This window comes from Brassica rapa, chromosome A05 (assembly GCF_000309985.2).
Source record: "Brassica rapa cultivar Chiifu-401-42 chromosome A05, CAAS_Brap_v3.01, whole genome shotgun sequence".
In the NCBI taxonomy this organism is placed as follows: domain Eukaryota; kingdom Viridiplantae; phylum Streptophyta; class Magnoliopsida; order Brassicales; family Brassicaceae; genus Brassica; species Brassica rapa.
In genome coordinates, this window is record NC_024799.2 from 7,331,595 (window position 1) to 7,347,690 (window position 16,096).

The 16,096-nt window shown below is 33.8% G+C and overlaps 2 protein-coding genes and 1 long non-coding RNA gene across 3 annotated transcripts; 1 reads left to right on the plus strand and 2 right to left on the minus strand.

Annotated features, from left to right (window-relative positions):
- Positions 1–1,940: 1,940 nt before the first annotated feature.
- On the minus strand, positions 1,941–4,307 carry LOC103868233. The gene is made up of 2 exons (XM_033292030.1): positions 3,750–4,307; positions 1,941–3,674 (listed from the first exon to the last, which is right to left on the minus strand). Exons 1-2 carry the CDS (start codon positions 4,305–4,307, stop codon positions 1,941–1,943), a joined length of 2,292 nt encoding a protein of 763 aa, XP_033147921.1.
- Positions 4,308–10,831: 6,524 nt separating this feature from the next.
- LOC103867884 (hydroxyacylglutathione hydrolase 2, mitochondrial) lies at positions 10,832–13,138 on the minus strand. The gene is made up of 8 exons (XM_009145969.3): positions 12,862–13,138; positions 12,380–12,550; positions 12,080–12,283; positions 11,853–11,976; positions 11,646–11,746; positions 11,485–11,559; positions 11,303–11,401; positions 10,832–11,207 (listed from the first exon to the last, which is right to left on the minus strand). Exons 1-8 carry the CDS (start codon positions 12,913–12,915, stop codon positions 11,055–11,057), a joined length of 981 nt encoding a protein of 326 aa, XP_009144217.2. The 5' UTR covers positions 12,916–13,138; the 3' UTR covers positions 10,832–11,054.
- On the plus strand, positions 13,057–15,825 carry LOC117133921. Its single transcript, XR_004457991.1, has 2 exons — positions 13,057–13,208; positions 13,393–15,825. It is a non-coding gene; the product is annotated as an uncharacterized LOC117133921 (long non-coding RNA).
- Positions 15,826–16,096: the final 271 nt, after the last annotated feature.

Consider the following 16,096-nt stretch of genomic DNA (forward strand, 5'->3'; position numbering starts at 1 on the left):
ATTATATCCAGACTTGGTTATACAGTTTCTCTCTTCAGTTGAGTTGCACTACAAGTCCGAGGTAAACAAAGTTGCTAGCGAAGGTAAACTTACATTCCTATGTAGAGGACTGCTTTATGAGATGTCTATACACGAGCTGTGTATACTATTCGGATTTGAGACCCGACATGAGGCATGCTCTTTACCCAAGTTCCCTTGTGCTTACTTGTTGTGGAGCCAGATTGCAGACAGTTCTTATGTATCTCGGGAAGCTAAACTTGCAATGCTCAGAAACCCGGTCTTGCGAGTGGTAGCAAAATATCTGGGTCATCTTCTACTAGGAAAATCAGAAGCAGGATCAGTTACTGAAGATGAAGCGCAGCTTATTCACTACGGGCTGCCATTAGCTCTCAGGCCGACGTATGGTGTTGCAGATGAACCTCCAGCAGAGCTTTCGGTAAACATGGGAGCATTGTTTGCTCAGATGTTGTTTGAAAGGAAGTTTAGGGGTCTTCGTCCTCTTGACAGGAAGCCTTTGGATGAGTCTATTGGCAGTCTACTTACTCGGATCTTCATGCACCATGGTATTGATCTTTCGGATACTCCTTGTGTGGATACGGTTGACAGATTTGATGCCCAGTTCTTCCTAAACACCAAGATCCTTCATTCTGGTACAATTTACCGTTTTACCATGCCTGATGGGACAATCCTTCACTGCAAGCTTCCACAACCCGCTATCACATCTCTGACGTCTGTGGAGAACATGGAATTCAAGCCTCCTGCTGAAGTTCTTTACACGCCTCCTCCACCAGCTTCAAAACGTCGTCGTGGTTCTTCTTCTTCTGGTCCTGCACAGACACAATGTGAGGATGACACCATTCCGGATATCTCAGTCGATCATACTCCAAACCCTTCTATGGAGTATTTGTTACCACCATATACTGGTCAGTTTGATTCTGGAGCACCACCATTAGATGGTACACAGCAGCAGCAGTTCGCATGGACTGCCGATACATTAATCAAGCTCTCGACGATGATGCAGACTGTGTGGGGTGCACTCGCAAAGATTAGATGTCCACCTACTCCTTCCTGCTGCCGCGCTCCAAAGACTTCAGAGGCAGCTGATATGACTAGAGACGACGCAGAAAATGAACCATCTGATGAAGCAACCGATGAAGAGCGAGGTTCACGCCTCCATAGGAGCAGACGAGCACCAGGACAGAGTAGGAGCTGCAGTCCTGACGACCACCAATGATCAGTATCAGTTATATCTTTCCATTGTATTCCACCGGTTTTTTAAGTTTTCTGCGCATTTCGAATTCGGATCTCGATTGTTTGCATGTTTTATTAGTCCAGTTTGGATCATAACTTTGATTAATTATATAACCTATGGTAAGTTATCATTCTATTAATTATAGTCATGTAGGAGAGGATAAATGGAGGTTTTTATCATATTCTTTCTATTTTGCTGAGTTAAATTCGGTTCAAATAGGATGTATCAGAGTATGGGATCGATCGTTCCAAAGGGCAACCGATCGATCCATATTGCGGATCGATCGGTCCGAATTTCGATCGATCGGTCGGGACGAGATCGAGCTTTGCCGATCGAGAGAACTATACCAGGTCGATCAAAAGATTGTCCGTGTTTTTGTTTGTTTTGCATATTGATCAGGATCGACCAATGGATCGACCGTTCAATATACAGATCGATCGATCCACACTTCGTGGACATCACAGTTTGTTTAAGGGATTGATTGAATCAGATCTCCTAACCAAGTTAATACGGCATGAAGATTAAACAAAGTCCTCCCAAACTGAAACAAAGTTACTAATATTCAAGCAAATATAATCTGAAAAACTGAAACAAAGTTGTCACAAACAGAAACAAAGTTACTAGAAATCAAGCAAAAGAAGTTTGTTAAAATTTCACTAAATTGTGAAGAACACAGCCAACAAATCCACTATATTGGCATCTTGCAAGTTGCTCTATTATGACCACCAAGACCACATCTACTGCACTTACGAGACTGACCCCCCTGTGATCCTTGTGATGATCGGATTTTGTCTTCAACAGTTTCATATCTGCGTTTTCTATTTCTTCCAAGAGATCTTCTTGTCTCAGGCGGTAGCACTTCAGAATTTTCCACAACTTGTGGGACAGACCAACCATCTTCAGGAACTGAAATGGGATTTATGCTTTCTTGATAAGCTTCTCTCCAAGCTCCCGTGGTATACAAAAAATCAGTCAATGTATATGGTTCTCTACCAACAAAGAAACCAGCTTTTATTGCGTGTCTACAAGGGATTTTCGAGAGGTCGTACTTCCCACAAGAACAAGTCCGTTTGTCCAAATCAACAAAGCAGTCAATTGTATCGCCTTTAACAAGCAGCTGGCTATCGGTTACAGGGTAAACTGCGAAAGTTTTCCCCTTTCCAATTCTCCTATCAATCTTTTCCTCCACATCTATGGTCAAACGGTGGGTGTGCTTTGAAATCAACTTCTTACGCTTAAAAAACCAACGTGTCAGCATTTCTCTAATACTGTCCAACAAAGGAATTACGGGAAACTCTCTCGGCGAACGCAACGCAGAATTTATCGACTCTGCAGGATTGTTTGTCCTAATGTCATACCTGTATCCATGAAATTGACATCTAGCCCACTTTCTGACATCTGCTTCCATAAGATACGTTCCAATTGCTGGACTGATATTGCAAACATGAGCAAACGTCTTCTTGAAATCAACCACTCTATAAGCCTTTGAAGCCTTAGAAATCAACCCAGCTAATCCCTTCCCCTTGAAATATGATATCACATTATTCAACAAATGATGAATACAGATACCGTGTCTCGCTAGGGGATACACTTTCTCCACTGCCTTCGCTATTGACACTTGTCTATCCGAAATAAAAGCCAAACCATTATCATCAGCAACAACAACTTTTAATTCTCTCATAAACCATTCCCAAGACTGCTCATTCTCAGAGTCTACTATCCCAAATGCAATAGGATATAAATTTGAATTTCCATCTATAGCAGTTGCAACCAGTAGCACCCCTTTGAATTTACTCTTCAAGAATGTTCCATCGACAACAATGACACGCCTCATGACTGTGTTAAAGCCTCTGATCGATTGACCAAACGCTATAAACAGATATCGAAATCTACCATCGACGTCAGTCTTGTAAGAGGAATGTGTACCCGGATTGGCCTCTCGCAGCATGTGCAAATATTTTGGTATTTTCCCATAACTTTCCTCTGGAATACCTCTAACAGCGTTGACTGCATATTCACGGGAATCCCATGCTAAAGATTCAGAGATCTCACATCCATAATCATTGCGCATAATCTGAACAATATCTTTCGCTTTAGGCCCTTCCTTGATACCTTCATATTTATGCATTATCAGATTGCCTATCGTTTTCGCTGAAGCTGTCCTTCCGGCACTGGTTTTGTTTGAAGGTGCGCAGGAATGTACACCGACATACTTCTTAATAATAAAATATGTGGAGCCCTTCAAACACTCAGCTCGAGCACCCCAAAAGCACACCTTATCAGCGCATCTAATACACCAAACTGATTTATTGGAGTTGGTAACTGTGTAGTGAAAGTTATGCTTCATTGCACATAACTCAAACCTCGCTTTCAAAACTGTTTTGTTGAGGAAAAGATCTCCCGTCTTAACCAATTCGACCACCTGACTCTTTGCCAATTTTTCTCTGTTTTCTTTTTCAGCATTGATCTTCTCAGCATCATCATCATCTCTTTCAACCTCGTCTTGCTTCATTTTTCCTTTCTTCTTCTCGTTATGCTTGTCAGCATCATAATCATCTCCATCAACTTCACTTTGCTTCATCTTCCCTTTCTTCTTCTCGTTATGCTTAGCCCCCTTAACAGTATTTGAAGCGGTCCCAATGTCACAAGGATTTCGCTTGTTCTCTTCACTAGTGCTTGCATCAGTTGGCATCTTATTAAGATCAATGTCGATCTTATTTGGATTTCCTTGCTTTGCTTTATAGCTGACACACAATTGAGTTGACTGATGCTTCTTACAAAACCCTAGAAAATTTTGAACTTGCCTTGAGTTTCCAATGATCACTGGTGGACAATTTGATGAATTGATCAATCCAATAGGAAGGTAACTCAACTCCAAATCAGCATCTGTTTCTTCAAAACCAAAATCCTCTATAACAATTTTCTGTAACTCTTCCAGAGAAGACTTCAATTCCAAAGCAAGTAACCTTCCCCCTTTCTTTTTATCAACATTAAAACTCCAACCTGAAGATACAACCAATTCCCAAACACCACATGAAGCATAGACATGAATCATGGTAGAAATAATGTGAAAATTTTGTGAAAATTTTGTGAACAATCAATGGAATATAGAAGACGGCTAAGAAGGTTGCCAAGGTATTTTTTGTCGTTTTTTTTTTGTTCTTTTTCGTTTTTTTTTTTTTTTTTAAAAATCGATTTTTTTTAAAAAAATAAAAGTGAATATTCTCAAATATTTTGTTTCCATATTTTTAGGAACTGATTTCTTATCCGTAGAATACAACTAATATGTAGAAATCAATTTCTACAGTTTTTTAGAATTATAGTAATGTTTAGAATTTGATTTCTACATGTTTTAGATTTATAGTAAATCTGTAGAAGTCGGTTTCTACATGTTTTAGAATTAGATTAATGTGTAGATTTTGATTTCTAAGAATTGTAGAATGCTAGGTTAAGCGCGGAATGTGTATTCTACATATTTGTAGAATACTCCTATTTACGTAGATCACGTATTCTAAATATTGTAGATTCAATGAAAAAAGTAGATTTCGTTTTCTACTTCGTAGAATGTCATTTCTACTTTTTTTAGAACATAATCTGAAATTTATAATTATAACTTTTTTATAACTGGAAAATATACCATTAAGTTCATATATGTATTTTAACAAATGTTACTATTTTTCCAAATTTTTTTTGTTTGTAAAACTATTTATTAAAATTATTTTCATAAATATTAAAGGGTATTATAGGAAAATATGACACAAAATATAGATTAGTCTAAAGGGACATAGTTACTATTTTTTTGCTCTAAAAAAACAGTTTTCCCTTAATTCTTTTGCGCAGATGGTCCAGTGGTCCTAGGAGTAAAGAAAAATAGAATTAATTCTTTTATCGAATCGAAACTTTCAATTTGAAAAGTTTGTTAGATCATTTATTAATGCTATATTGTTAATGACAATGACCAACTTTATTCCTCTTACTGAAATCTTAAATCTCACAAATAAGATTACCTATCTAACTATAGTATTTACTAATCATCAAAGCTCGTGAACTCTAGTAGACAAGGTTACGAAGTTTAATCTTGTTTTGAAAGAAGTTAAACTAGACTAGCCAAATACATAAATCTGACTAGTTGTTAGACTTTTTTTTTGTTAAATACTTAGGTTTCACTATTAACGTCGTTTACATATTTTTGTTTGTTGTTGCTTTTTTTTACCAAATAGTAACATCTTTTTACATAATAGGTGTAGTCTTCATAATATGTTATATTTTTAAATTTAATTTTGGATATGCGTTGAACCAATAAATTTGGTGATCCAAAATGTAATATGGTTCAGTGTTTTTTCTTTTCTTAAAACTTGTTATTTAGCAAAAACAAATCGGCAAAAACTCAATAAAATTCGAGGCTGCGCTACATTTGAACTGATAAATAACTTAATATCTAATCTGGTTTTGATTTATACTGTTATTTTTTAAATATTAAAATATTATAATTATGAATGTTAAGATGAATGCTGGAAATATTCTGGATGTAAATCTCAAACTTTGCAAAAGTTAGTTTTTTTAAAAAAAATTTAACTAAACATTAAATTATTTGAACAAAAAAAATTAAGTTATTGAGGTTCATTCGCAGTCGAACCAAAGTCTGATTCAATATATGGTCGGGTTCAAGAACATTGATGTAGGTGTCTTAAATTTAGGAGTTTAGTTGAGTAATAGTTTATCTTAAACTAGGGTGAACCCGCTCTACAGGTGGAGTATACTTTACTTGTAATCTCGATTTTTAGTTTTTGTATGATTTAGTGGTTTGCGTTTTAAATTTCTATTTGCAAGACATATGTATAATAGTGTTTATTGTCTATTAGAATATTTTAAGTGATGAAGAATATTATATCCATTTTAGTTAATGTCACTTGTTTTTTTTTTTTGTCAAATATATTTTATGATATTATACTATTTTAGTTATTATCTTTCTATTTTTGTTATGTTTTTTTATAACGAGAACACATTTTATATTATTTTCGCATATGTCTAATTTTTTTTATTTTTTTATTATTCTTGTTAGAGATTATAAAGTTGTATTAGCAAGATATTTGGTATACATGTATTAAATGTTTGCTCAATTGTTTTTTATATATAGTACATATTATTAGAGTATTTATTATTGTGGTTAGGTTTAATACTCAAAACATTGTTTATTTTATATTTTGTTTGTATTGAATGTACTTGTATTTTTAATAAAAGGGAGAATTTGCTCAGTAGCCAAATTTTGAATGAAAATTAAGAAAATATCATTGATTTTGACGTTATTAAGTAACTAGCTTTTGTCTCATATTTTTTCCGGTTTTATCCTCTTCACTAGCAAGTCTCCGGTGAAAGAAAGAGAGAGTACATGATGTCGTCACTTGGTGTTATGGATAAGAGTAAAGCACCATTATTTTTACCTCACCGCCAAAACCTTTGCAAACAGTCTTCTTTTTCACCAAGCTATTATGGATTTACCAAATAAAAAATAATTTGCAAAATGTGTGTGAATGTTGGAGGGTCACGAATTACTTTTGTTGTTAATAATTAATAATAAAAACTGTTTTTGTTTGCAGGTTTTGCCGGTAGGATAGAATGACAAAATGACAATATTATATAAAAGCCACGACATGTATAGGTGTAATAGGAAAAATGGTCATCTAGCTAATTAGTGTTTTTTCATGATTATAGAGCCTAATTTCTCTTAATTCCATTACTCAGTTTCAGTGTATTATTATTAGTGGCTGTTTTACCTATTCTATTACCTCCTATATTGTTTTATTTGTTATACCGAGTAATATATTATTTTATTTTAAAATTTTACTATAAATTTATTATGGAACAGGAAAAACATAATATCATATATGTATTAGTTAAAAATGTATCGTGTGATATATTTTTGGATCAAGATACATTTATTGAATCATTATGTGTTATGTATTACATGTTCTTAATAATTGTTTATTTGATGTTTATCTCGAATTTGAGCGGTGATTTGTTGTATACTATGTTTTGAAATTAGATGTTTGGTAAGTGGGCTTAATGTTTATTGGTTACGATTGTGAGGCATGATCTTATGCTCGTTGGTGCGGGCGTTAGTTGATACAGTGAACTTGTATTGCAAAGTATGACCAAGGTTTGAGTATGTTGACTAAATGATTTTTGATAGCCAAGTAATGATCCGTTAATATTAAACACAGGTACTGGAATATTAAAAGTTCAACAAAACAGGATAATTATAAAAGAGAATCAGAAATTCAAAACTTGGCAAGTAAACGGATCTTCGGGTAGGGCTAATGCAATGGTCAAGTTATCATATCCAAGAACATATGTATCAGGATCATGTTTGTACCATAAGATAGCCTCTTCACGATCGGGACATCTCGCAAGGTACGTTTCAGCTTTCTCTAACATCAATCGACTGATAACATGTTTGTACGCCAATTGAGGAGAGGTCCATGAATGCCATGCTTTTTTTCTTTTTTTAAAGGGCCTTCTTCATGTTCTCCTGTGATCATTAGAAGAATAGCATAGAGATATGTACTTAAATCATGGCTGTTTCTTGGCCGAGAAACTTGAGATGTTTGAGACGTTTTTTAGGCTGACCCAATGCGAAGTATTGCTTCACTTCCTAAAGTGTGTCTTCTATATTACACATAATATAATTTATAATTATCATTTTTAATACAGTTTTTTTGAGATATAAGATGATTGGTTTAGTTGAATAAATAAACTAATAGTATCTATACTATTATTTGAGAAGTGAATTTGCTTATTTGTCATGTTCTCCATGATTTTAGCTTGAGTCATATTTTTAATTTTAATTAAGACTAAATAAATTTTTGATATCTTTAATGAATAATTATATAATTTATTATTTAACTGATTATAAATTAAATATTATACAAACTATCTTTAAAAATAAAATGGAAAACGTTTTTGGCAAAAAGAGGATAATTCCATGTATTTATTTTGTGTTTATCTACATCTTTCTTTCTTACTTTTAATTTTTATAAATAGTAGTATATAATTAGTAGTAGAATAATAGATTTATCATTATACTAAAATATTAAAAATAATTTTATAAAAGAAAAAAACGGTTTGTATTTGTTTGTAAACGCAATATTTCCATGGTATTTTATTTTTAATTCTTATTATTTGGTTCCAAGAACATTTATTTGTTATTAAGTTGAAAATTTTAATATTTTTTTTTATTTTTTAAATAATTTTTATTTTAATATATTTTTTGAAAACCAGTTTATGATAATATAAAATAATGTTGATATTGTTGATAATTATTTGTTAAAAATAAATTATATTTGTTTATTTGATTATATAATTGTTTATAAATTAATGTAATAAAAGTTGATTAAAAATTACAACATATTTAAAATAAAACACAATAATTTTGTTATACTAAAATAATGTTTTTAAATCAATGAAATTTAAAAATTAAGAAATTGAAATATTCATAAATTATTATAAATTTAAAGTTTTATTTACATTTTTTATTTTTAAACTAATAACAAATTATTATTAAGTATCAATAAAAAAATTATGCCCGCAAGTGCGGACAAAACACCTAGTATAATAATAATTCCGTCAATTTATTATGTGACTTTATGGTATGATGAATAGGGATTCTTTTTAATATCTAGATGTTATAGGGAACTCCCCTAACGTAAAGTGAATTAATATTCGTATGTTAGAGTTCAATATATGTATCTCAAACCAGTAAATTCAGTTTTACATTAATTTTTTTTGTGTTATGTATTTTTAAAATAAGCTTGATATATCGTAGATTCCTTGATGCTTTCACATTTTTTTTGTGTTATATGTGTTTTATTTTTTTTTTTTTAAACTTCTAGGTATTTCGGTACATAGAAATCGAAGACAATTCATCCAAATTGTTGCTGTCTATTTAAGCATATAAATGGTGATATACTCCTAACGGTTATGAAAATAAACATTTTTCTCCTGGTTTTGAATATTACACATCCAAAATAATTGTAAATCCTCATTCTTTTGTTGCCATTCCAATCACTTCGATACAAATTAGTAGGTACCACTGAATAGTATCTAATAGATTATGGTATATAGATAGATGATGATTTTGAAATCCTAGTGAAGAGATTCTAACTCTTCCTTGGGTTAAAAACAAACTATATGGTCTAACATTATACAGAAGAAGAAAGGTAAGAACTGAAAGTTAAGATTATGGGGAAAAAAGATATTGTTCATTTAGTATGGGGTCGGAAATACAAAGAAAAAGAAATTCCAAATTTCTCAGAAACAATGTGCATCGTTTTAAGTTTCCAGTTTTAACAAAATGCATGTTGTTTTATGTTTTCGGTATTGGAAACGTTTTTGATACAAATGTTTTACTTTTCCTCAACTGCAATCAAAAAGTCCATAAAATAACGTCATTTAGTAAAGAGACCTCTTCTCAAGTCATCACCACCAAATCTATCATCTTCCAATTTTCACAGACAAATTCAAATCATCAATGGACCTGGAGATTGTTGGTCGTCACGCTTCCTTATTCGAGAAGATTCAATGGCTACATTTGTAAACTCCCGATGGCGCTCGTTAACTGGAACAGCCATGGGTACTATGTTCTTCACCGCGTATGAAGCGCTGCCGTTTGGTTTCAGATGACCCCGACTTGGAATCAGACCTCGATCATGAGCGCTAACTTGATTTACCGGCGGAATCTTTATCTCTTTCGCATGATGCGAGAGGTAAGGAGAGAAACTCACCTATATTTATACCAAACCTACACTACACAGCCTTTCAGATCTACACAACGCTTTGAATCTACATAACGCTTTGAAGACGCATCTTGGGAGAATGAATCAATGAGATTAAACACTAATCTATAACTTGGGCCATTTCAGATGAAGAGATGAAGCACAAACAGACTTCATTTCTTCGATACAACCGTATTAGGGTTAAAAGCAATTTTCATTTCTCCGGACAGATACTCCGTACAAAATAAGAGTCCAAACATACATTTAAAGATCAAAGCCCAACATGTCACAGAATAAATAATACGTTCAGATGTGTTGGACACGTGTCAACACCACATTATCCGACTTTCTTAGGTTGAATTTGACTTGGCATGTTCTGGAGAAAGGATCTCTACTTTATAATAATATATAGATAGATAGATTAGAGCATCAGCAACGCTGATACTGATGGTTGGATAACCAAGGCAAATTTTTTTAGTTATTTTATAAGTTTTTTCAGTTTAAAAAAAAAAAAAAAAAAAAAAAAACAGTAGCCAATCGCGGGCTCCCAGGTGGTGATGGGGCGGGCTCCCAGGTGGTGATGGGGCCCGCGCACAGTAACATATCTGTGAGTAAAAGGATCCTTAGCTAAGGATTAAAAGAGATAAAGTTGGCACAAATTCTTAAAATGTTTGGGTCCCATTAATTATTATAATAATTTAATTTTAAGGATTTTTGGTTAAGAATCAGCATTGCACATGCTCTTAGAATGATTAAATTTGTAAAGCAGAACTAATTTCCTAATTCGCATACAAATGTCTGAGAGAAGAACATAACAGGTGAATATATTTTGCTGTAAAAAAAAAAGGAAAAATATTTTATATGTATTCATAAATTTTGAAGAAAATCTAGAAACCTAATTGTGGTGTTAATGGGTACCAAAATAAAAGGTTTACATCAAAAGTAAAAAAAAGTATATTTCTCTTTTTGTATTTTAAAGAAAAGTAATTTAAAAAAGCAGTCCACCTTCACCATATTTATGGACTAGAAGCCTAAGCTTTGAAATTATCCTTAGCTTCTCGGATAATCCCTAAAGCTTCTGCATCATCTGCAGTCTCTGAAATGCCTAACGCCCGACGAATATCTGTATTCGAACTTCGGAGGAACGGGTTACAAGCTTTCTCCATCTTCACTGTTGTCGGAATCTAACCAAGTAAAAAAAAACAAGAACCAAAGCTTAACCAGAAACATTGAGCAATGCATACGACGATGATTTGGTGATGAATCTTTTTTTTTTTACCGTGGGTAGTTTCTTTTGACGGAGTTCTGCAACATGAGCTGCATAAGATTGGAGTACTTCGTTGTTTGGCTCTATGGACAAGGCAAACTTTGAATTACTCTGCAAGCAACAAAAAAAAAAATTAAAGTCAATTCTTTTTTTAGTTAAAGCTTACTCAACAACAAGCCAAAAATATAACAGACCAGTGTATATTCATGACCACAGTATATGCTCGTGTCGTCTGGTAAAGATATGATCCTTTGGAGAGACGCAAGCATCTGCATACGATAGAAACTCACATGAGCTGATCCAAAAGCAAATGTAACTAAGAAAGGAAGATAGAAAGTGGTTTCTGCTTTTTTACCTGCTTAGGTGTACCTTCAAAGAGTTTACCACAAGACAAGCTAAACAAGGTGTCCCCAGTGAAGATAGCTCGTGATCCTGGGAAGTATAAACTGATATGGCCTGACCAGGAGAATCAATATAATCACAAAAAAAAACTAAGTATAAAAAGGCCTAACATTCAAAGCTTCCAATTTTTTTAAAAATGTGAATTATAAAAAAAAAAGACCTTTTGTATGGCCAGGAGTATCCATAACATGGACTTCATGACCAGCAAACATCCATTTGTCACCATCCTTCAATGCTATATCGATTCCAGGAATGCGGTCTCTGTCTACAGCTGAGCCAATCACCTTACATTCCAAATATTGTAACACACCCATCATCATCGCAACAATGTTTTATCATACCACAACTGATCATGAGGATAGAAAAGAGAAGTTCAAATCTACCTACCTTTGCACCGTACCTGTCTTTCAATTCCAAGTTGCCACCAGTATGATCATAATGATGATGTGTATTTAATATATACGTTAGGTTTCGACCACTCCTCTGTAATGATTCTATCACAGGTTCAGCTTCAGAAGGGTCAACCACACCAACTGTACCAGTATCCTCGTCATGTAAAATGTAAGCATAGTTGTCGTTAAGACAAGGCACCTTGAAAAGAGAAAAAAAAACACATGAAGAGTCATTTTTGAGTCATAACAACAAACTAAAATGGGAGCTTTTGGGACAACAACCAGAAGTACACACCAGTTCGATTTGTAATGAGGAGAGGTTGGAGACACTGCAGAAATTGGAGACACGAATAGATTTACTAGCACCGCGTAGAGTCCTAAGGGGTGAAGAGACGAGCTTCATGACTCTGCAGACAAGACCCTTTCGGAGGTGAAGCTGTCTCACACATGGCTGACTTGTTAGCTTCTGAAAGAAGAAAAAATGTTGGACATTGATTTACATTAAAAAAAATAGCCAAACAAGCTATATAACTGAATGCAACATGTTGACACCATCAAACATCATCATTAAAGATTTGATTAAAGTAATGGTTTTTATTTGAATTATACGGAAAGTTGCTTTTTGTTTTTGATAAAGCAAACTAGACAAGCTTTCTTGATTCCACCAACTCAGAGGAGACGAACCAACGCAATTACAGTTTAAAAAAAAACTAATCTTAAGGATACAGATCATAAGTTGAAAGAATCCAGAAAAAAAAAAAGAGAGAGAAAACAAACCGAAGAACAAGGAAAGGAGGAGATAGCAGACGAAGCTTTCGAGATGGTTTGCATCCTTTTCTCTGTTAGATCAAAAGGATCTCTCTTCCTCTTTGTCTCCCGGAAATTCTCTCTTCTCTGATGAAAAGGAGGATCTTCGTAGAGAGAGCGTCAGAGAGAGACAAAGAGTGGAACAGAGTGTCGAGGTGCTTTTAGACCAGAGAATAGAAGAAGAAGAAGATCATCAAAGCGTGTCGGGAACAACACAAACGGATCGAACCGAAACACACAAACCGTACTGAAGTCTAAACCAAACCAAACCAAATCAATTAAACAGCGAGGCATATCTATCTAGCTTCAGGTTCAGGGTAAGACGTGTCACGACTGTCGACCAAAAAAGCACATTTTTCATGTAAATTTTTTTTGGTAACTGACTTCTGTTCAATTTCTCACATCATTTTTTATTTTTTTATTTGGTAATCAAATCTCACATCATTTTACTAACTAACAAAGCATTATCTAACGAAGTTGAATTTTTTTTGACAAAAAAAGACGCCTTCGAAAAGCTTAGTTTCTCTCCACTTCAGAAGTGTACATCAGCTATTCGCGTCTTGGCATATGATTCTGCGGCTGATGCTGTTGACGAATACTTCCGACTCGATGCAACGACAGCTCGGTTATGTGTAGAACATTTTGTGGAATGAATAATATATTTATTCGGCGATGAGTATCTAAGAAGACCAACACCGGCTGATCTTCAACGTCTACTTTATATTGGTGAGCAACGTGGATTTTCCGGGATGACAGGAAGCATCGATTGTATGCATTAGGAGTAGAAGAATTATCCCACCGCTTGGAAAGGTCAATATTCACGTGGTTTGGGTAAACCCACAATCGTGTCAGAGGCGGTTGCTTCGTATGATTTATGGATATGACATGCGTTTTTTGGACCTACAGGTACCTTAAGTGATATCAATCTTCTTGATCGCTCACTTGTTTTTGATGACATGTCAAGCTCCGCAAGTTATTTTCTCTGTCAATGGAAGAGAGTATCATTTGGCTTACTATGTCAACAATGGTATTTATCTGAAATGAGCAACTTTTATCCAATCTATTCCAATACCACAAGATCCAAAAGCAGCTTTATTTGTTCAACATCAAGAAACTCTCCGAAAATATGTCGAGCGTGCTTTTGGAGTGTTGCAAGCTCGATTTGCCATTGTTAAAATCCAGCAATTTTTTGGGATAAAGGCAAAATTGGAAAGATTATGAGAGCATATATTATATTCCATAATATGATAGTAGAAGACGAATGAGATGGATATACTCATTTTGATGTTTCAGAGTTTCAACAAGGAGAAGACACTGAAACTTCACATGTCGATCTCACGTATTCTACAGATGTCCCTTCAAATATCGCCTATATGATGGGTGTTCGAACTAGAATTCATGATAGACAAATGCATCAACAACTGAAAGCTGATTTGGTTGAAAATATATGGCGTAAATTTGGACGTGAAGAAGACAACAATCAAGCTCAGATGTTTCTTTCAAATTTTTCTCGTTTATTTTATTAATCCTTGTTTTTATGTTTTAATTTAAAAATCTATGTATAAAATGTTATCTTTTAATATGTTTTATTAAATAAATAAATTTTATCTTAAAAAAATGTTTAATATTTTTTTTAAGAACTTTAGTTAAGAAACTCCCATTGGACCACTTAAAATGAGAGTTTCTTAACTAAAGTTCTTAGATTACTTTTATTATTTAAAAAGTCATTAAGAAACTCATTAGACCATTTCCAATGGTTTACTCTATTTTTTCTCTAAAATAGAGTAACTCTATAATAGAGTTGGATGTTGCTCCAATGGTACTCTATTTTAGAGTGAAAAATAGAGTGATGAACAAAAAATAAAAAATTACTCAATATATAGAGTAAAAAATAGATTTAGACTATTATAGAGTATAAAATAAAGTACCACCGGAGCATTTTTACTTTAAACTCTATTTTAGAGGAGAAAATAGAGTACGATTAGAGATGCTCTTAGGGTGCAGTTTTTTAAATGTGTTTCTTCCCCTTAGACCATCTACAAGGAGATTCTATTTTTTCTTATATAGTTTACACAAAAATAGAATAACTCTATTATAGTGTAATTTTTGCTCCAATGGTATTCAATATTGGAGCAAAAATTACACTATAATAGAGTTACTCTATTTTTGTGTAAATTATAAAGAAAAAAATAGAATTCCATTGAAGATACCCTTAAACACATCAAAATGTAGTGACAATAGAGAGAGTGTCAGAATAGTTTCTTAAAAGGGTGAATTGGGCCAATATCGTCTAAGAAGTAACAAATTAGGCAAATGCCTATGACACAAAAACTGTGGGGATTCGAAATGATCCAAGATAGAGAAAATGTCAAAACTGTCCTTATGCTGATAAGAAAGATATTTATGAAAAAACCGGTGATAGTAGGTTAGAAGGTAAATGGAATTAAAAAGAAAATAATTATAGGGAAAAGGCTTAATGATTAACCTAGTACTAATAGTAGCTTCCTCACTGTATCGACATAATTTCGGAATGCCCCTCAGCCTTTCTCCTCGACGACGTCTCCAATTCCCTCCGCTTAAAATCTGGGACCTCACTGATTAGGGTAAAGGAGAAAGAAACAATATTCAGGCAAATGCTCCAATTACCTGAAACGGAGGACAAGCTTGGATTCGTGGAGTGCGACATTTTTCTTGCAAGATTTACGATAAAACGATTCAACGGCGGATATAGGTGAACAATTTGACGGTGTCTACAAACCCAAGTAATGGGAAGAAAAAAAGCAGAACGACGACGTATGGACAAAATGACACATCTTCTAGGGTTTCAGCTCAAGAGAATTGAAGCCCAATAAAAATTCAAACTTGCGATTGGCACTTTAATTTGTGTGTATATCTAATGTTGTAGTGTTAGCCAGCTAATATGGAGAATATACATGAATAGTGGTGGTCGGCTAAAATTTACTTTATATATTAACTAATCAAATTCTAAAAAAAGACGACAAAAGTCAATCATGCTAACATTTTGTTTGTGTTAGGGTCGTAACCTGCTAACAATATGGAATGTATTTTAAAATACAAAATTTTAGCAGATAAAGTAGACAATGCGATCATACTTTTCTATCAGAAAACACAAAATCAGTATGATATCATACTAAACTTTAGTTCATGTCGTCAGATAAAACTAACAAACGTTCAGTATATGTCT